Raw genomic sequence first — 22,655 nt, 5'->3', positions numbered from 1 at the left:
AAAAAAAAATTGGGAAGATTCTTGTTGATTTTTATGAAATGCACATTTTTTTTCTTCCATTAACACACTTAATTCTTCATAGCTTAGTTTTCTATTTCTGATCATTTATCAGTTCTTTTAAAATTTGCATAGTTCTAAGACCAGCTCAGATGATCATGTAGAGATAGATTTCTGTGTAAGTTTGTAAATGACAAATTCCACTATAAATTATAAATATGAGGCAGGTAGGTACTGTATCTTTAAAAATAAACGTCAGAGGTGCCTGGGTGGCTTAGTCAGTTATGTGTCTGCTTTTGGTTAAGTACCTGCCTTCACCTCAGGTCATGATCCCAGGGTCCTGGGATCTAGCCCCATGTAGGGCTCCCTGCTCTGAGGGGAGCCTGCTTCTCCCTCTCCGTCTGCTACTCCCCCTGCTCATTTGCATGCACATTCTCTCTCTCTGTCAAATAAGAAATTAAAAAAAAAAATAGACATATACCATCGTGTATGGTGCACATTACTTTTACAGTTTTTTTATTTTTATTTTTCAGCAGAGGTTAGATTTTGACACACCTGGGAGATTAAATTCTGCCAAGTACCACTAATAACTCTTAAACAGAATATGGCAACAACTCTTCTACCTACTTTCATATTTCACCTATATGATTAAACATCTATGGAGAAGAGTAAAGGAGCCTAAATAGAAAAATGTATGGGTTTCCCAGTTGTTTTATAGTGATTTAGAAATAATATTTGAGCTGTTCAAGGTAATAGTCATTTATCCATTAATTTCTCAGGCTTCTCATCAAACTTTTACCAAGTCCTTACTATGTGCCAGAGACCATACTGAGTGCATTTAGACCACCTCAGCTCTCAAAGTATTCAAGCCTTCTTCCTTTTGGAATGAAGAAAATTTATAACACCTTTTTCACGTTGTGCTTTTTCTGTAAGAACTATTTCCATTTTTTAAAAGATTTTATTTATTTATTCATGAGAGACAAGAGCGAGATGCAGAGACACAGACAGAGGGAGAATCAGGCTCCTCTCAGAAAGCCTGATGTAGGACTCCATTCCGGGACCGGGATCATGCCCTGAGCCAAAGGCAGATGCTCAACCACTGAGTCACCCAGGTTTCCCAAGAACTGTTTCTTACTGATAACTATATCATATATATCAATTATGTCTATAAATGTTTTCTGTTATGTGGCACCTCAAGCAGTGCCTCTCAGGCAAACAGAGGGTTCATTCTGTCCACTTGGTAGTAATAGTGGAAATCACTACACAGAAAAAAATTTTCACTTCATTTTTCTGGGAATATTGCCATATTGAATAGTATCAGCATAGGGGAATGTCATGGCAATTATAGTTAACTCTTTTTGAGTGCTTACTATATATCTAGCATTGTTCTCAGCATTTTACATGTATTAACTTATTTAATCCTCATATTAACCCTATGAAATAAGTACTTGTTTTACAGAGGAGAAATTGGGGTCTGGAAGTGCTTTGTGGAAACAGACGATATGGAGTCAAAAGGTCACATGGGAAATGCCTCACATCATGTCCCCTGAATACTCTTCTCTAAGAGACTCACTTTAGCACATTCCAGGGGCCATCAGCAGTCCTAAAGAAACTCATCTAACTTCGCCAAACTCCTCGTTTGCCATGCATATTTGATCAGAGAACCCTTGTTCTTGTCTTCCTACTCCCAAAACACTTAAAACCCACAAAATTGGAGTTCTATAGAACGAAAGTTTTTAAATGATAGCTTAATGGAAATGTCTGATACACTCAGACTTTCCAGTTCTTGCCTATTACCAGTAGGTACAATGCGGTTATTTCCTCAGCATCTTTAACATGCAGGGTACAGAGAATTTACATTTAGCTTGTAGCAAAAGTTGAAAAATGTGGGACTTCAGTTTGGAGAATTCTGGTTCAGATACAAGGTGGAGAATAGCTTTCAGTTGTGCAGCACCTTCTGTTTGTACATGCTGGGAGACTTGTGTCCTGGAACCCTCCCTGAGGAGCCGCAGCAATTCTTCCAGGCAGGCTGGCAGTTGAAGAGGCAGAGGCCAACCACAAAAATTAGTATGGATAGAAGCCGTGGAAGGAACTTCGGAGAGCATTAGCTGTCTCCTGCAAGTAATACACGATGGAAAGGAGGCAGAAGAGAATGATAATATGGCAGAGAGAAGTGTCAGAACAGCTAATTATATACAGAGATCTAGTTAGGACACAGCCTACTCTTTTGTTCCTGCCCCTTATATTTCTGAGTTTGTGTACAGATTTTTCTTCTCATCCAGATTGCTTTATCTATTTTTTAAGTTCTTCTTGGCACCTAGCATAGTACTTTCTTCATAGCTTATTGCATACTTCAATAAATGTTGGAATAGTTCAAAGAACTTTGAATAGATGTGACCCTCTCCTTCACGTGGTAGATAGAGGTTAAGCCAAAAGTAACCAGTGCCAATGAGAGAATAATAGTAACTTAATACAAAGAGGTGGAGAAATATTAGAAGAATAGAAACTGTCCTTGTAGGTATGTGCCAGTTATTGACACTTTGGAAGTGCTGTCTTCAGGTAAAACGAGCTGGTTGCCTTCCTAAAGGTGTTTCAAAGAGTGGTATTACCTTGGTGGATTTGCCACAGCCTAGGATCTGACTTAAAACCTTGCAGACTTGGAAACCTGGATTTTCAACAATGAGAAGCAGGCCTCCTAGCACTCATTTAGAAGAATTTGCAGTTCTGTTTCGAAAGCCTCAGTAGAAGGCTATGAGGGAACAGAAAATAACTGAAAGGTTATGAGACAGAGTGAATTAAAAGATTTTTTCAGAGAAGAGAGGAAAGTACTTTGTTAGTTTAGACCACACAAGATTTTAGATTGGACAGGCCATGAACAGTATCAGGCAGGCTGTCGAAAAATGAGAGGACTCCCATCTCCAAGCCTAGTGATTAGGTGGGGCTAGAAATAAAAACCACAGAGGGATGTGGGATGAGCTTGCCATTGTGGTCTCTTTGTGTATGAATGGTGGATCTAAGAAGAAGATGCTTGCCAGACTTAGAGAAATTATAATACCAGTGAAGAAAACATAGTTTATACATGGAGAAAGATTTTAGAAAATGAGACTGAAGGGAGCAAACTGGAATACCTGATCAGAGAGCCTTGACTACCGCTGGAGATGAGGGTGACAATGATTAAGCAGTTTCTGTATCTGTTTTCTTGTTTTTAGTTTTGGCTTCCTATAGGTGAGCAGTCTTGCTCACTCAGGCATTTTTTTAAATAACCACATATGACCACAGAAGAAAGAAGGCTCTGATAGATATACCATTGGAGGAGAGAAATCAAAGTTTGAACAAGTTGGATTTTTTTTTTTTCCAGAGCTTGAGTCTTTTTTTTCATTTTTGTTCATTTTGTTTTATTTTGTTTTGTTCAGGATGGTTCTTAATCCTGAAAAGGCAGAGAGGTAAGTTAAGGGATACATTTTTTAAAAAATATTATTTATTCATTTGAGAGAGAGAGAGTGCATGCACAAAGGGAGAATGAGAAGTAGGCTCTCAGCAGAGCAGAGAGCCCATGACAGGCTCTACCCCAGGACCCAGGATTATGACCTGAGCTGAAGGCATGCACTTAACTGACTGAGCCACCCAGGTGCCCTAGGGAATACATTTTTAACTCACTGTGCCCATGCATTAAGTCTGGTGAAGAAGGAGCTACTCTATTAAAAAGAAGCTAATTAAAAATGGAAAGAGGTACCCAGTGGAAAAAATATAGAAGATAGCTCAGGAGACTGTAAAGGCCCAAAGGGAAGAAATACCTAGTGTGGTAACATCATTTTCTGTTGTCTGTTTTATGTTTGTTGCTAGCAAAAGTTTATATGCAGTTCTAACATAATAGGTATTCTTCAGGAAGAAGAGTAGACATGACTATCTCTTACTGGGATATATCCTCACCAAGGACTTGAACATTATTGGAAATTAAGTGGGCAAACCATGGCTATAGAGGAATTGAGAATCTCTTAGAATGAAGGGCAGAATTGAAATAAACTGTCCCTGAGATTAAGTGTTTAAAAGAACAAGATGCTGAACTAGGCCAGGAAGGGGAGCCAAGAGGGAAATCCCTGGAGTTTATGTTTATAAAATACTGATCTCTATTTATTTAGGTTGTAAAATCTTTTGGGATTGTGGTAGGAAATTAGCAGTAAATAAAGCATGTTGTATTTAAGTCCCCCCCCTTTTTTTAAGATTTATTTTATTTTAGTGGGGGGAGAGGGAGCCTGCTCCCTCTGTGGAGCCTGACATGGGGTTCGATCCCACAACCATGAGATCATGACCTGAGCTGATACCAAGAGTTGAATGCTTAACTGACTGAGCCACCCAGGCACCCCATATTTAAGTACTTTAAAAAATATATCACTAATCTGTAGAACTGTGCTGTCCAGTATGGTAGCCACCTGCCACATATAGCTGTTGGGCACTCTTAACCAGACACTGCATTACAAGAGGCTCAAGTTAGAAATGTGTATGTTGTTTTTTAAAGTATATCCAAATGTGTAATACTGTAGTTTGTGTTGTTTTTAAAATAGCATGTAAGAAGGACCAAGATTCACACTAGTTCCCAGGTGAGTAAAATGTTAGTAGTTCCAGTGATGGATTCAGTCTATATCTGAGAAACTGCCATTTGAAAATATCTCAGAATTGAGAGGTTAGCCATTCTTTTTGGTCTCTAAAGCAGAGTTATAGAATTCTTAACTCTTTTGGCTGAACTTTGATTTTTGTCATTTTTGCCGTTCTCTGAATTTTTTAAGCACTTGGTCACCAGTAACATTCAGCCAAGTCCACACCTGTGTAGTAAACACATGTGTCATTAATTTCCTAGAATTTCAGCTTTTACCCCCCAAGAATATAGCCCTAAAGGAGACCATGAAAAGAAATATTTTTGTAAGCCTTTAAAAATGCTGTGAAAGGTTATAGTGGAGTGTCTCTGGGAATTGGCAAGAATTATTCTTATTTCGTTATTACCAGAAAAAGACACCGATCCAGATTGGCAAAATTATGAGAGGAGAGGGGTAAATAGATGAAGCTGTCAGCTAGGTTCCTGTGGGACAGGAGCTAACTGTGGAGGTGGAATCTTGTTTTAATTATTTTTGGAATAACATGGAAATTTTAAATATGGAACTAACAATGTGCCAAGTCTTCTCAGAGGCCTGGCAGTTAGGATAATTAGCGCTTAATGCTTTGTGGGATAATTGTGTGGATGTGGGTTGCTTCTGACTTAGTCACCTAAGTCAGTAGTATTGTACAAGGTCTTTTTATGGGAGAGGCACAAAAGATCTCTTTATTAGAGAATGCATTGATAGTGAATAGAGGTAATTGTGACATCAGTGACGTTACTGGTGCCTTTTGTGAGGGGGTGGTCTAACTGTTTTTTTAAACAAGGAATTGGTTCTAAAACTGATGGTGTTTTCATGGTCCACATTGGACATATTGGAGATTTGGGAGCAGAATTAAAAAAAAAATCACAGTGGAGTTATAATTTAATTAAATGTCTACTTAGCTTGATTGTGATATCACACAAGTTGTTTTCTTTTAAAAATTAAAAATTGAAAGCTTTCTGCTGGAAATGCCATTATCTAGAATATAGCATTCTATTCCTTAACATTTCCAGTAGTTTTTTGTGTGTCTTAGTCATGTGTCTTCTGTTGACTTTATAGATGGTGGGTTAAGTTTTGGGGGTCAGTTATATTTTGTGCTTTTGTGGTTTCCTATGCTTTGTAGTATTTAGATTTGGTTATTACCAGGTTAATTAAGGCTGTGACTGTCTTCTATGCTGAGAGAATCGAATACCCAAATATTCAGTGTGAACTTCGAGCTGAAAAAACTGATTATTTTTTTTGAAGAGGATTAAATGATACATGCATATCATCATATTCCCACACAGTTGGTGCTATAAAAAGCAAAATAACAGTGAGTGTTACATGGAAGCCCAAATAGCTCTTGTCTTTTAAGTATAATTTTCGTATTAAAAATAATTACTTGAATGGGACGTCTGGGTGGCTCGGCGGTTGAGCATCTGCCTTTGGCTCAGGGCCTGATCCTGGGATCCCTCACCAGGCTCCCTGTGGGAAGCCTGCTTCTCCCTCTGTCTGTGTCTCTGCCTCTCTCTGTGTGTCTCTCATGAATAAATAAATAAATCTTTAAAAAAATAAAAAGAATGACTTGGAAGAACCACAATAGAGTTTAGAGTTTATCCATTCAGTGAATACAAATTAAGTAGCTTATTATTGAGTGTTTGTGCCTGTCTCTGTGCTCAGTGCTTTAACTAGCCCCTTCATTTGATACTCACAACCCTTTGAGGGGTTATTTTACAGTAAGGAAACAGATATTAGATAACTGAGTAACAGATTGTCCAAATTCACACTGCAGAGCTAAGATTGAAGTTCATGCATAGCTAACTCTGTTAACCTGTACTCTTTATCTGTATACCCCTTCAAAGTAAGAGGGTGTGCCAAGATGAACAAGACAGAATTCTTGCCTTATAAAAGATCAGAAACTGTCCTACCAAATAGACTGTGAGATGAGCCATGTGAGAGGTTCAGATCAAGACATTTAGAGTTCTGTGGATAGATTATTTAGGAAAGTTGTAGAAAATTTGGTAATTGAGCTTGGGCCTTGAGTTTTTCAACTCTATTCTCAGCTGCTTACTTTGTTTGATTGTACTTTTGCAAAAGTTAACCAAGCACCTGCATTGGGAGGTAGGATCATGGCTTCTAATTTCATAAAACAAACAGATCTTCTATCTAGACCAGCTTTAATTCACCTGGACACATCACTTGATAGTAAAGAAGGTTGCTAGATTAGGTTATCTGAATATATTTGTGTTTTTCTTGGCATGCACCTCTATCTCCATTCTATTCTCAGCATGGCTATTTTCCTCCTTTAAATCTTCACACCACATGACAAACGCCTCTAGTTCATCCTGTTGGCCAACCATTGCTTTCTCCCTTGACACCCACCCCTATGTTGCATAACTTCCCTCCTGGCACAAACCTCTTGGTTTTCCCGCAGAACTCCCTTCCTCTCAGGGAAAAAAAAAAAGGTGGAGAGACAGGGATCTCGGTGAGATAAAGAAAACTAATTTTATTTCTGAATCTTTAAGAGTTGTGCCACATGGACTTGCTCAGTTCCTCAAACATTGCAACTTCCTCCATTGTGCTGCTCTGGGCCTTCCTGGTGTCTGTAGAGTAACCTTCTCCCTGTGAGATGTTCTTTCTCTCCTGTCTGTCCTCTCTACTAAGCCTAAGGACTGTCCTCTGCATAATTTCCGTATGCCTGCATTTCATTTACCACAGTTGAGGTAATTATTCCAGTCCACCCCTGCCACAACAGCAAGGTTCAGATTTCAATTACAACTGTATTAACTATAAGTAATTGCATAAACTACAAACTATCCTCCCAACTCTTAGAGTCCACAAATCACTACATAATAACAGATGTGCATCATGATCACAGCCAACCACAACCCTTCTTTTCAGGTCCATCAGTGATTGGTCACTGCACACCTGTTACCTTCAGACAACAAGTGTGTAGTTGTCTTGCCTCCTCATCTCCCAGAGGTGAACCCACAATATATGACAGAAATGGAGAGTTAAAAGAGGAGCTTGGTCAGCAAAGGTGAATTGCTAGAAGTGAAATTGAATGTAATTAGATGTGAAAAATAACAGCGGCAAGGTGAAGCTAGGATGAGATGTGGGCCTACATGAAGTTATGATAGAAGCCATAGTGAAAAAGCCCTGTGATTATAAAAACCAAGGTAGAGGCACTTTCTTTGACAGCTTTTAATTTAAATTGCACTAGGCAGGTTTCTTTTCCTAGAAAAGAAAAGTAAATGGAACATATACTTCTAGTTTGGATTGAAGAGTGTTTAAAAAAAAAGTCTCCCCCCAAAAAAACAAGTCTCCATCAGTTTGGCTAACATTCAGGATGCGTTGAAGTCAGTTGGCTCTTTGAAAAAAAAACAGTGAATATGAGGAGGTTGAAGAACTTTACTGCCAGTCTAAGATGGTTTCATCAATTCAGAAGTCATCATGAATTGACTAATGTGCTCTCTGGGAAGGCTGCTCATGTGGATAAAAATGCTGCTGTGAAATGTGTACCCAGATTCCAAAGATTAGTTAAGGCAGGTGTTATCATGATTGTCAAGTTAAGGCAACCATCAAGAATTTAAAGAACAAAAGATACAGGTTCATGAAGTGATTGTGAAGGATGTGAGGGATGGATGAACTCGTTTATAGGAGACAACACAAGAGCATAACTTTAAAACCGATGTTTACCTGGCCAGTTAACTGTGGCCAAGGACTTGGGGTCAGAAAATACAAAGGTGGGTGCTGGGGGTACAATCCTGGGGTATAAGGGAGAGGTGCTATAAGGCAAGGGTTTTACCTTAATACTTAGATGTGCTTACATGTTTGGGGGGCAGAGATCCTTAGTTTAGAAAAGGACATTTTGCCAGAAAGGGAGAGCTTAGAAATGTTTAATCCCTTGCTTTGTAAGATACAGGCTTAATATAATATTCAGAAGTAGAATGAAGATAATACATTAAGAATAAAAAGTTAAGAAATATGATTTAAGAAACATGTGGCAACCTCTATTCTGTGAATTTGAGTTTTGCATTCTCCCCATACTCCTCCAACTCCTTTTTGTAATGGAACATCTATTTACTTCCCTAAAAATCTCTTGGTGGGGGTGGAGGTCAGGAACTAGCAATGTTAGTATTTTTCTGATTATTTTGTAGCCTTGTTTATAGCTAAATTGAAAGTGGATAAAAAATGGTAAATTGGGAATGACATTGTCTAAGTAAATACCTCTCTCCAGCTAAGTGGGTTGCATATAGAGTTTGCGGAGCTTAAATTCATAATGCATGGCTTGAATTACCTTTAGGAAATGTAATTTGCAATACTCTGTTAGCTCTTTGATGAAAAAGGAAGTTAAATATTACTTTACTTTCTTAACTATAAAAGTAGTATATGTTCGTTATAGAAAATTTAGAAAACAAGGACAGCAGAGAGTGTGTGTTAAGTAACTGTCCTTGGACTGCCATTAGCTACTACTCAATGGTGTGTCCTGTTGTTTCTAGACTCCTGGTTCTGCTCTGGTAGTTGGTGCACTGTTCTGGGTTGTCATAACCCATGCCATAGCAGTTGGTAAATAACGTGTGCAATCCAACTTCTCTGGAGTCATTACTGTTAAAAATTCTGATAACTGGAAGTTAATTTTTCCTACATATCCCAACTTTTCCCCCCTATAATATTCTATCCTGAACATTTGCCTGTGAAGATGAAATAGATTTTCTTCCTTTGTAAATTGCCTACTTAAGGACTTTGCCCTTTCTCTGCTGCCTTTCATTGTTTATAAAAATTTGTAGGTACTCTGTTAACTCTCTTTTTGACTCTACAAACTCTTATATACCTCATATCAGAAACAAAAAAGAAAAAACTTGCTGCCTCTCCTTACTTGTTAGTAGGAAAACATACGCATTTATGAGTGAGAAGGGGGCAGGGTAAAATTTGATAATAAGTAACCTGGTTAAATGTATTCCTTGGCCCAAGTGTTGTCAATAGATGAATGGATAAAGAAGATGTGGTATATATTCATAATGGAATATTATTCAGCCATAGAAAAGAATGAAGCCTTGCCATTTGCAATGACATGGATGGAGTTAGAGAGTCTTATGCTAAGCGAAGTAAGTCAGAGAAAGACCAATACCATGTGATTTCACTCATGGAATTTAAGAAAACATGAGCAAAGGAAAAAAACAAACCAAGAAATAGACTCTTGACTGTAGAGAAAAATTCATGATGACCTGAGGGGAGATGGGTGGGAGGGTTGGGTGAAATAGGTAATGGGCATTAAGGAGTACACTTGTGATGAGCAGCAGGTGATGTATGGGATTGTTGAATCACTATGTTATATACATGATACTAATATAGCACTATGTTAACTATTCTGGAATTAAATTAAAAAAATTAATGTACTCCTTGGAACTCAAAATCAAGAAAGGTGCCTGACAAACTAGAGATTGGCGAAAACACAGTACTTTTAGTACCGTTGGTTGGTGTTGGGCATTCATGAAAGATGAATGCTGCCAAAAGTACCTTGTTGGGGTCAGTGGGATTTATCCCTGACTTGTTGTTGCAACTTGATTGCATGTGTGTTAGTGCCAGGCAAGGAGTCAAGCCTTATTTAAATTTAAGTAAATACTAACCAAAGTCCAGGTGGTTAATATTTTTAATAATAACTCTGATTTTTTGGTCAGAAAAGTTTCATGATTGGACTCTAAAATGTGGATCTATCAATGAGTTGATTAGGATATTCATTTGTGTACAACCCTTAGGATAGGATCCTGTAAAAGTACAGTTCTATGAAGTCTAATCCCAGTCAACTGATCCATTATGAATTAATTGAAACATTCTACTTTTGTTGTTTGTAGAGCTACTCCCTAGTTTATATCCTACCCAGTTAGGTACCGGTGGTCCTTCGTGAAATGGGTTAGGTGGGGACTAACTAAAGATCAAATTAAAGAAGAATATGATACAGCTTCTACATCTTGATATGTTTACAGGAATAAAGTAATGCTTCCTTACCACTTGATTGCAAAGTTGATTTTAACAGCTGGCCTGGTGTACATTTTTATTCTAGTGCCCACCTAAAGTGGTGGTCCCAGCTCAGGATTGTTTGTGCTATACTGTTTGAATATATTCAAATATTCAATATTTGATATTGAATATTGATATTGAATATCAATTCAAATATTCAAATATTTGAATATATTGTTTGAATATATCATTCAAAATTGAATATTGTTCTTTTCCTCATTAGCACTGTTTATACAAATCATTTTGGCACATATATATGTAGTTCTGCCTGCTTAGAGTGAAAGCACCTTGAGGCAAACACAAGTGTTTGTTGTTTTTGTTGTTGTTGTTGTTTTTAATCTCAAAGTGCATAGTACAAAATCTTGCACCCCCAAAAAGTCTAAAAATAGATGGTTCCCATTCAGAATCGTATGATTCACTTATAAATATGCCATGCCAGTTTAATAGGAAAGGGGTAATGGTTATGGGCAATTAGTGAGTGAATGTCATGGCCGACACCTGCTTTAAAGTGTGCCCTTGTATAGTTCCAGAAATACCATGTGACTCATCAGAGTCATTTTTGTCTTGGTTGGTAAAACCTTACTAAATGTATAACTGTCATCTGACTTAATATTTTTTTCTTACTTTCACTGGCTGAAGTGTCTCTTTGGGTGTAGTTATTTTCTTTACAAAGTCTCTGGGCCAAGGAATTGATGTTACCACTGATTTCCACAAGATGGCAGATCAAGCCCTTTTATTGTATTTGCTAGGTTTCAAAGAATTTTTGACACTCCTTGCCTATACTCTTAATTACATTAAATCTTTTCTGCTTTTTCTTTAGATGGGCAGTATCAAACCGAGAAATGCTCATAGCCCAAAACAGCTCCTTGGAATTTAAACTACACAGACTTTATTTTATTAGCTTATTAATGGGTGGAACTACAAATCAGCGAGAGGCATTACAATATGCTAAAAATTTTCAGCCATTTGCCCTAAATCATCAAAAAGGTGAGTCTGGAGTAAGACTGGTATTGGTATTTTTCTGTTTACTTGGGTGTGGAGCCCAACGTGGGGCTGGAACTCATGACCTGAGATTAAGACTTGAGCTGAAATCAAAAGTCTGACACTTAACCTAGTGAGCGACCTGGGCACCCTGAATGTTTTTGATATTTGGAACAGACCTATAGCCACCACTGGGATTTAAATTTAACTTAAGGAGATCTAATACATGTTTGCTAATGAACTGAAACAATTATATATGATAATCACGTAGGAAAAAGGTCTAACAGGATCTAGAACAAAAGTAAAACATTGAAGCCTCTTGGATGAAAAAGTCAGAGACATTGTATTTTTGGATTCCATATGTAAGAAATATGAGAAGGAGCAAGGCAGGCACTTGCTTTCCCACCCTCCCCTGCCCATGTTGCTAATACTGCCACTACAGAGTGTCTGAGGGTACTCCAGGATGGCAGCAGTGACACTGAGCTGAGTGTGGCAGTACTGGCATATCGGCCAGTTTTACAGTCAGAGATATGTGATGACCTCATTTATGACCTCATCTTTACTCCTCTAGACAATGGTAGATATTCTGTGCTGTGTATAAGAATAAAGTAACTTCTAGAAAAAAAAAATAAAGTAACTTGAAGTTCATATTTAGTGTTTTCCTTTTCTTTCCCTTTCTCTCTATACCATTTCTCTAATTCAGTAGGTTGAAGGGAGAAACCAAGCTTAAGGACCAGAATTTTAAAAGACATTGTTAATAATTTAGCCTATATCAATTAGGGGAATTTTTGTCTTTCCCAGCCTCCTACCCACAAGTCAGCCTCTATTTCAGGTGTGATTATTCACAGTTTGAAACTGCTGCTGTTTTTGTTTAGACATTCAGGTTTTGATGGGAAGCCTTGTGTACCTGAGACAAGGGATTGAGAACTCACCATATGTTCACCTGCTTGATGCTAACCAGTGGGCTGACATCTGTGACATCTTTACACGGGATGCCTGTGCCCTCCTGGGGCTCTCGGTGGAGTCCCCTCTCAGCGTCAGGTATGGAGATTGGTTGTGCTATTGAAATATGAACTGCTCTGTTTCAGTTTTTCTTAATGTCTTGTCTAGTTCTTGATGTTCAACTTGAAGAGAACATTTTCTTCTGAGAAGAGTGCAGTTGCTATTGCAAGAGATCATCACAATTTGCAGTGAAACAATTTTAGAGCAGTATGATCAGTGAACCTCTGGGTGTCCCTGAGAGCCTTTTCCACTGTGTTGATATTTGCACAGATAGAGCAGGAATAGTAGTGGATTAAACTGCTTGAGCCCTAGCACAGGTCAGGGCAGGTCCCAGACTCCAGAGGACTCGCTGTATCCCTCACACACTGTACTCTGCCATACTCTTGGAGTTTAAGGCACACTAGCTTTACTCAAGGCTGTTCTTGAATACACAGTAAAAATTATTAGTTTTATTATATCCTGACCTTTTAGTACACATCTTTTTGATATTCTATGTGACAAAGTGGGACGTTCTCAAAAAGCACTTTAGTTTCAAGCTAAAAAATCACGCTTATCTCAAAAACTCTATGTTGTGTTCCATGAGCCAATAAACTAGTTTTTTTTTTTTCATGAAACAGTTATTACTTGAAAGAATGACTAAAAGATAAACTACAGTTAATTACACTTAGGCTTTTGGCAGATATTTTTTCACATGTATGAAGTGAGCCTGTCATGTCAAGGAAAGCAACTTTATCTTTTTGTATCTTTTAAGTTCATTGAGTTTAAGCTGAGATAGAAATTTGAGGAAACTTATACCTGCCACTGTGGGCTGACAGCTTTCCAGTACTTTTCTGATAATATTGGCAACATTAATGAATTTTGATTTTTTTTTGATACTATATACTGAAATGTGTTAACACTTAGAAGATCTTAATTCGCTATGGTCTTACAAAATCATGCATGAGTTAAAGATTCATTCACAGTATGAGACAATTGGATTTAAATGTAGCAGGGTACAAAAAGATTCAATGATAATGATTCAGATTCCACTTTGCAACTAACCTTTACACTATTCCTCATTGAATTTTGGTGTGGCATTAAAGACGAATATCACAATTATCTGAAAAGCCAATTAAATTACTATATATCTGTTTAAAGCTAGATTTTTTTTTCATTTACTTCAATCAAAAGAACACACTGCAACAGATTGAATGCAAAAGAAGATATAAGAATCCATCTGTCTTCTATCAAACGAGGCATTAAAGAGATTTGTTAAAAATGTAAAGCAGTGCCAGTCTTCTCACAAATTTATTTTTGGTTTGGAAAATATAGAGGTTTTTTTTTTTTATGACATGTAATATATTTCTTTTTTTAAATGAATTGATGTTTTAAAAATTTCTCAGTTTTAATTTCTAGTATAATAGTGATAGATATAACCCACAAAAACAAATGCCTTTTGAGATTCTTAATATCTATGCATGTAATTGTGTCCTGAAACCAAGAAGTTTATAGACCTAAATTAAGAAAATAACTTCTTTAGCTCTCTCCTATTTATTTAATTCCTTCAAGTGTTTTTGAATCCCTGCTTTGTACCAGGCATTGTATGGGATACAAAGATGAATAAGGCACGGTCTGCATCAAATAAGGTGTTCCATCTGAGCATAGGAGACACTGATGCAGTTAATTATAATGCACGACTAGGCTGTAGGTCAGGTTTTCTGGGGGAACAGATTGTGAAGTGGTGGCGATTGACGTGCAAGAAGTTTGTTAGGATCAGCCCCTGTAGGGAAATGAAAGCCGCAGGATTAGGCAGAGGGTAAGTTGGACTGCAATGTTATCAAAGACCTCAGCCCCTCTCTAAGGAGCTCTGGAGCTATGATGGGCATGTGCCCCAAACTGGGGCAACAGAGCTGTGCTTCCGTGTCCTCACACAAAGCAGTCATCTATGACCCTGGTCAGGTCACATGCTTCAAGTGAGGATACTTGTGAAGAGGGACTCAGCTGAGAGTTGACTACCAGCACTTCCAGATCTAAGAAATGAGCACTTCTGCCCTGGACAGGGGCAGGGGTATCCTGGTCTACGTGCAAGAAACTGTTTCAGAATGTCATTAATGACCAATAAGCAGAATCTGTTAATCTGGTGGTTTTGTAAAATTTAAAGCTTTTAAATTTTTGTAAAATTTAAAGCAGAGGGCCCTGTGTCCTGTCCAGTGACCTGGGCCCTCTGCACATGGGGACTGGAGGAGTTGACATTTCCTAGGACCAAGCTGTCTGACACATGGCCTGGCACTGACACTTCCTCTTCTGTTCTCCCAGTTTCTCAGCAGGTTGTGTGGCATTGCCAGCTTTAATTAATATCAAAGCTGTGATTGAACAGAGGCAGTGCACTGGAGTTTGGAATCAGAAAGATGAATTACCGGTGAGATCCACTTTCTGTTGGTTATTTTTTTCCTGCCATTAGAAGAACATGGATGTTAAGGGTTTCAAATGCCTATTTTGCCTTTTAACAAGAGAACATTATTGCAGCTGTTCAGCCAGAATTCTTTTATGTTATGTGTAGATGTGATTAAACAATAGAAATGGGAAGATATAGTACATTTTGGAGGCACTGGAGTATGTTTGGGGGGCTTTTTTTTTGTTTTTGTTTTTAATTTTGACAGAGTAGCAGTGAAAGCTCATGAAGGAAGACGTTGCAGGTGTGTCTGTGGTATACGCTGTTGCACGCAGTATGTTCCTGCCCTGTAGTTGATGAAACCACTCATACTATGATTTTTTTTAATTCAAAAGTAGTGAGTCTGTTGGTTGAATTTAGTTTTGTCTTAAGCAATGATCTTTATGAGATTATGAATTTGTACTTACTAAAATAAGCATATAGTTGTTGACATAAAGGCTGTCCCTGGGACACCTGCAGACATCAGTGGCCCTCCAATGCTTGTGTGCCACTGCTCTCATGGAACAGACCATGACGAAGCAGCAGCTCCAGTCACTTGCCCACTCTGTTACTTCTCTAAGCAGCAGTTTGTCCATCTCTAAAATGGGAACCATCCTTCTCTTTATTGGACTCTTAAAGGCTACAGATAACATTGGTGTGCTTAGAATAATATGGGATACATAGTAGGTACTCTCCAGTTTTGCTGCCATAGTAGTCATGACATGGAGTGACAAAGGTCATTATATGTGAGTTTCCACCAGACCTCTGACAGTAGGCACTAAACTTTGACTAGAATTATTATTCCTGTCAAGGTTGTGTCATAGATCCTAAAAGGCTAAGTATGCATTTGGTTTTTGGCTGCTTTTCTGCCACACCTGGGCACAGGTTTATCTGCAGTTACCTTCCAGCTGGTTAACTCTGTCAGTTGGTTGCCTCAGCTACTCTTCAGAGATCTGTTTTGATTAAAGACACAGGTGCATTCCCAGTCCTGAGTGTGGTCAAGATACAGGCAGCACCCCTACTTGATTGCTGCTCATTTGAACAAGTGAAAAGGACTTGAGCCATCACTTGCTTTGCTGAGGCAGGTGCCTGTGAGAATCTGGCAGCTTCCCAGCTATGTTACGAACATCTCTGACATTTGTGCACCAGCACAGAGCATTCTGAAATCAATTTACCCAGTGTGTCAGGGTAGTAAAGCAATGGGATGTGATCTGGCTTTTTTTCTCAGGATTATTCTGTTAACACAGAATAAGTTGTCAGCTTTCTTGAGTTTGGACAGTAGAATTTATATTGATAATGATTTTAGAAGGAAAGAAAACAAAGAACTGAGATTTGTGGAGCCACTGTCATTTGCCAGCCGCTGTGCTAGGTGATTTCATAGCTTTTGTTTTTTTGTTTGCTGTGAAGAGAAATAATCAGTACACCTGCCATGGGCTCTGATGTACAAATTGTGAAAGGTCTTGTTGAATTTGAGCTTCAGGTTCTTGATTCAGGTGGTTTCTCTGGACCATTACACACAGAACATGGGAAATGTAGATCTGAAGCTTGCACAAAATTTTATCACCTACCTAAATGTGCCACAAAACAGAGTTTCTGGTGGGTTTTGCTCTTAGGGTATATTCTGACAAATTTTCAAGAGCATTTGATTTCTAGAGCATTGCCTTCCCTTTGACTCCTCAGACATCAGATGTTGGTTTGAAAAGTAGTGTTATAAGTAATTTTGAAGGTTAATTAGAATTATAAAGTAACACTTGGATCCTTAAGACTACCCATCTTTGAGGTAAGAATGTTGTAAAAAGTCAAGTTCAGATGAGTACACTGGTGATGTTTTGGCTGCCTGATGTTTATTAATATGTAGATGGTTTTCTGAAATACAACTTGAGCCTTTTTACTCTTTTTAAGATTGAAGTGGACCTTGGTAAAAAGTGCTGGTATCACTCTATATTTGCCTGTCCCATTCTGCGTCAGCAAACAACAGATAACAATCCACCCATGAAATTGGTCTGTGGTCATATTATATCAAGAGATGCCCTGAATAAAATGTTTAATGGTAGCAAGTAAGTGTCTGACTTTTTAAATGTTGGCAAAGATATTTTCTTTTGGAACTTAGTGGGAGGGGTGATCTCTGAATTTTTGTTTGTTGTTTTAGTCAGTCTTTTTATTCATAAATTTAGTGATTAGATTTTAATCTTAACTTTTTGGGTAGGCAGTACATTGTTGTTGCTCCCCCCTGCCTTTACACGAGTCATAACATACTATATATGCTTCTAAACTTCGCTTATTTTACTTATTGATATATCTTGGAGGTCTTTTATATGCTAAAGAAAGAGCCCTCATTCTTTTTTAAACCTGCAGAGTGTCCTACCATCTGGAAATATGAGAATTTATTTAGCCAATTCCTTATCAATGAACATTTAAATTTTGTTGTTTTGTACAAGTGAATTATGTACATGTGATACATAAATTGTAAAATTGGAATCGCTAATTCAAAGAGTATATACATTTATAAGTTTTATACCCATAATGGACCCAACTTACTAAAAAAAGCAAAAAAGTCTAAAGCCTATTTCTAGCTTACGGAGTTAAATGCATCTTTCATTGGAGTTCATTTCACACCCATTATGGTAAAGTCTTTCTTTTAAAAGAAGGTCCTTGCATGTAATGAAGCTGTTGTGCTCTTCCCAGACCATTCAACAACCCTGGTGGTGCAGATCGATGGTGACTAGACCATACAAGTTCTGTGCGCCATTCTTGGTAGGCTCCATGCCTGGTAGGCTCAACAGTTGGTGTCACATTTGCTGCACTTGAATGGATTGTGTGACCAAACAGTTAAAACTTGTTTAAAGACAGGAAAAATCCAAACTTTGTAGAACTGGATTTACTTTTAAAACCACAAGAGTAGTTTTCAAAACCATTGTCTTTGTTTTGTTTACAAAAACAGTTTTCACTAATTTCCACTAAAGAAGAGCCTTCAGTTTTGTGTCTGGCTTGATTGGTATTTATTTGTGACCCTTTAGAGCTTGGCTGTTATATTAAGGGAAAACATAGTTAACGCTTAAAACAAAATACAGGTGTGTGTGTGTGTGTGTGTGTGTGTGTGTAACTGTTAAAGGCATTCTGTAGATGAAAATTGAATGCTCAGTACTGATCCTGTTCCTTGACTCAGTGTTTTCTTTCTTGTCTTCAGATTAAAATGTCCATATTGTCCAATGGAACAAAGTCCAGGAGATGCCAAACAGATATTTTTCTGAAGAAATAACTTTAATTTGGAATTTGTAAGTGAAACTGAATTGTGGCGCATTTCAGAAGAGAACGTTCCATTTAATGCAGCTAACTGAGGACTCCCGTGTTTATATAAGCTAATGCTCCAGAAACTTTGCCAACATTTTAGTGTATACACTGAGGGGAGTGCTCCAGATGAATATTATCATAGGGCTTTATTATATTCTTGGTCTTCATTTTTGATCAAGTAAATACACCAGCAGTTGTCATTCAATGCAGGTTTTTGTACTTAATTATATGGTGATTTTTTTACTTTTTAAGAGCAGAAACAGAAATCAACCTCCCTGCCATGTGTTTAATATTTCTCCTGCTTTTACTTTTGTCATTTCTTGATAATTGTAAGGTTTGAGAATGTTTGTGAAAAAGTTTTACTTCCTGTTATGTATACATAATTAAATGAAAATTCTTGAGAAAAAGTTTGAAAAACTGAATTGTGGTTATAAAACTAATTTGCATTTTTTTTGCTTAAGGAAGAAAGCTGTGATAGATTCCCAATTTGCTTTTTGATGTTTTCCTCTGCTCCAGCTCTCACCGAGAAGTCAGCAGACCTGCATTTGAGCTCTGCTTGTAGCCCCAGCGGGCTGCCTGTTTCAAATTCCATCATGAATTTAGCAGGTTGGTGTGAGAAGTCTTCCACTAGAACAGAGTGGAAGGAGTACTATTGTTCCTTTGCTTTTATTGCCAAGAGGTGCTTGTTTTAAAAGTGTGTTCAATAAAATGAAATTCTAAAGTTAGAGGTGTTCTTAAGTTAATATTGCTCTCTTGGTCTTGGTAGCCCTATTCTCTGAAATTTGCCTTCAGGACTTGGCTGTTTCATTTATATATCATCGCAGACACAGTGTTTTGTGTGTGTGTGTGTATATATGTGCACCAGCATCAAACATTGTGTATCTGGAAGGGAAGAAGCATGTTCCAGTCCTAAAATGCAGTTACCAGATTTGTTACTTTAAATCCTTCAAGTTAGAAGTTAGCATATTTTCTGTAGTGCAGAATATGTTTATTGCTGTTTTTGTATTTGAATAGTATACTGTTCAATGCCTCTCTTCTGCAAAGTATATCATCTCATTGACTGTGAATCTGTATATTACTCTAATGGATACAGATAATGATCTTTTCTCTTGTGAGGTATCTCCATTTAATGCACTGTCCAGAAATAGCCATGTGTAAGAGTCTTTCTCTGTATGATGAACGAACTACATGGAAAGGACTTCTGTGGACATACTTCTGACTTAAATCCATTAAGTCACTTCATTATGAGAAGAATGTTATATGGAAATCACCAAATATTTGCAACTTTATTTCATCTGACATGGAACTGAACATTACTATAGGAAAACTTTGATGAGAAAACAAAGAAAGAAGAAAATAACAGAAGGAAAGAGGACCGTGACACTTTGCATTTTAAGTCTCAGATTGGTTTCTTTTGTGGGGAGGGAGAAAATAGGTGTGGTGCTGAGTTCCCTGGAAAGTGTCAGCATGTGCAGTAGTATACCAGCCCAGATAGTTTGTCCTGAAATGTTTATCTGGGAGAGCTGGGATTTGTCTCCAGGAAAGCCCTGCTTGATTGCTGTGTGGTCGGGCTTTCTCTGAGTGCTATTGTGTGCTGCGTAGGTTAACCAGGAATGGCCATCAGCCTGCTCAGGATGCTGGCTTTGTCCGACCCATGTCTTGGCCTCACCGGGACATTAGTCCTGTGTTCTGCTTCCCTGGTGGAACCCTCCCTAAAGTTTCCTTCTCTCCACCAAGGCAGTGAAGGCAGAGAGCAGGGGGAAGCTCCTTGGACTCCGTAACAGAAGGTAGAGAATCCAGGCACCTTTGGCTGAGGATATAAACCTGGTTTATGACCTATATTTTTCTTTGAGTTCTAATCCAGAGTATTTTTTTCTTACTATTTTTTTTCTCACTAGGCCACATTTAGCTTTACTCACAACTTCTTCTCATATTTCCACTTAAAAAACATTGAGGTTTCACAAAGACTTCTATAACATAGAGGCTGGCAGTAAATATTTGGGGGGCAAGATGCTTCACGTAGCCAGCTCAGCCCATCTTTAAGGACAAGAGCCAGAGCTGCTCCGCCTTGCCCCTCTCCCGAGGTTGGGAATCCTGTTGACAGTTTTCTTTGCAGCTCATGAAACTTTTAAAAAAGCATGCATTTAACTGAAGCATTTTATTTTACAGTTTCCTATGTAGGGTCCTTATAGTCCTGCTGTGCACAGTAGGGCCAGAAATTTGAAACTCTAGATTTGACAATTTAACATGAAAATTATCTTGTGACCTTTAACTAAATGCATGGATTTAAAACATTGGTGACTAAATGTGAAGGAGAGGTGGATTTGAAAAGGCCAGACCTTAACCAAAGATGCTGAAGTACAGCATATTGTCCTTTTTACTCTAGAAATCCCTTAAGCGTGGTGTCAGGACCGTATCGCCGAGGCTGTGTATGTCAGCAGTACAGGAGGATGCACTTTGTCACTCTCTGCCTCCATTTGCAAGAGGTCATGATAGAGCCAAGGGTTTTTTTTTTTTTTTAATAGACTCAGTATAATAATATACATTGAAAACAGATTTGTAGAGTGGTTTCCTCAATTTCCATAGGAACCATTCCATTTATCAGTCATGGACAAAGGCCATGGGACTAAGCTAAACCAATTAAACCTTATTAGAACCTTAGATTCTGATCTAGCCAGAGCGCCTGTGCTTTCTGTGCTTTCAAGTACAATCTGAAGTACAGTGGCTAAGTTTGTCTTTCAATCTCTTTTCTCCTTCGTGTGATCATCACAAATACCATTTCTGTTGTTTTGGTGGTGATTATGTGAGACTTCTAATACATAAATGAACGGGTATTGGTGCCTCTTGCTTTTAAAAATGTTAAAGAGAAGAGCCACCTCATATTCATAGGGTGTGTGAGTATTTTGTGAGTGTATGAGCATTTAATTGAAAATAAGAAAGTTACGAAGTTAATCTTTTGATTTTTCTGTAGCAGCTGATGTATACAGAGACACTAAAACCCACACCAAATTATGTGGGGAATGAGGATCCTTTTTCTCTCCAGGTAGTCCCACAGGTATGTAGTCTGTTCAGTATTCTTTATGCTGTGAGTTATTTCCACCTCAGTGGTTCAGCCTTTGGGACAACAGATACTGCAGAAACCAAGAACTCTCTTGGTTATTCGCACAAGACAAGCTGCTGGTAGACATTAGCCCTCTGGTTTTCCAGCTCAACTTCTGATTAGTGGACTGACAGTCAAGCTGGTCAGTTTGCTTAGTCAGCAGACTCAGGTTATTTTCAGGGAAGGCATGGTTTGGTTAATTTCATCACTAGGATGTGTAAGGTGAAGACACAAACCAAATACCTTTCATTACTTAACTCTACGTACATTATCCTTGGTAACACTAGAATGCTGTGGTCTTGCAGGAATGTTAGCAAGGAACACATACATAGAAGGCTTCGTGCTCCATAAGCCTGTCCAGCTGTGGTGGGTTTTATGTGGTACAATAGTGTTTACCATAAGCAGGTACAAACTTCATGAACTGTTCTTATTGAACTATAATTGAATAGATACCAAAAATAGAATGACAAATGTATTTTAATAGCAGATGAGGCAATTAGTTTTAGAGTGAGTTTTCCACTGTTGATTTTACTTCAAGAGATGGGGAGAGAAAACAAAGACTTGTTTTCTAGACATTTCACTCTACAGTGCTAAACTGTAGTGAGCATATGCTTCATTTACTTCCAAAGAGGCAACAGCAGCTGGAATTGGCTTACAGCACATGCTTTGTTTCATGTTGTGGGTGAAGATTTACACTCTTATTTTAGCAGTCACTTAACATTCTCCAGCAAGGCAGATGTGGGGTTCACTAGGATTTAGTGCCTGATCTTTTCTTTTGGGGAGGGGTGGGAGTGAATGTATTGGGGATGGGAGGGAAGCAGGAGAAGAAAATGGGAGTGTGAGTGAGTGTGCATGTGTCTGAGACTCACCGTTCCCCCCACCTGTGTCTAACAAGGAACAGGCATTTAATGTATTTTGCTCACGACTGCAGCGTGCATGTATTTTTTTTTAATCTCCTCCATGTTTTCTTAACTTACACTAAAAGGATTCATCAAATCATCTGTTCAGATGGCTCAGGATTGTATTTCTTTTGCTTACGCTGTGCTCTTGGGTTCTATAGTATTTCTATAATTATGTAACAAGAATAGTGTTGCACTGTAATCTATCATATAGAGCTATATGTATGGAAAATTTTGATCAGTTTTTTAAGAAATGTATCCTGTTTGCAAAGGCACAATAAAGTTGCATCTTATAGACTATAGGCAATAAAGCTAACAATAAACCTTATTTAACACAAACCATA

General features: G+C 38.1%; 1 protein-coding gene across 3 annotated transcripts in view; it reads left to right on the top strand.

The window, feature by feature from the left end:
• Window positions 1-22,655, top strand: part of RMND5A (required for meiotic nuclear division 5 homolog A) — a 63,268-nt gene extending 40,613 nt beyond the window's left edge. The window contains exons 5-10 of one of the 3 annotated variants that reach the window (XM_035700969.2): window positions 11,449-11,615; window positions 12,485-12,650; window positions 14,907-15,009; window positions 16,924-17,078; window positions 18,209-18,296; window positions 18,829-22,655. In XM_035700969.2, the coding sequence (XP_035556862.1) occupies window positions 11,449-11,615; window positions 12,485-12,650; window positions 14,907-15,009; window positions 16,924-17,078; window positions 18,209-18,272 (655 nt within the window). In that variant the 3' untranslated portion in view covers window positions 18,273-18,296; window positions 18,829-22,655. Of the gene's footprint in view, window positions 1-11,448; window positions 11,616-12,484; window positions 12,651-14,906; window positions 15,010-16,923; window positions 17,079-18,208; window positions 18,297-18,773 lie in introns of all 3 variants that reach the window. The other 2 variants (XM_025453855.3, XM_025453854.3) reach the window with 2 other exon arrangements.

This window comes from Canis lupus, chromosome 17, assembly GCF_003254725.2.
Source record: "Canis lupus dingo isolate Sandy chromosome 17, ASM325472v2, whole genome shotgun sequence".
In the NCBI taxonomy this organism is placed as follows: Eukaryota; Metazoa; Chordata; class Mammalia; order Carnivora; family Canidae; genus Canis; species Canis lupus.
Note: the sequence above shows the minus strand (reverse complement) of the source record. Positions and strands in the feature narration are given on the sequence as shown.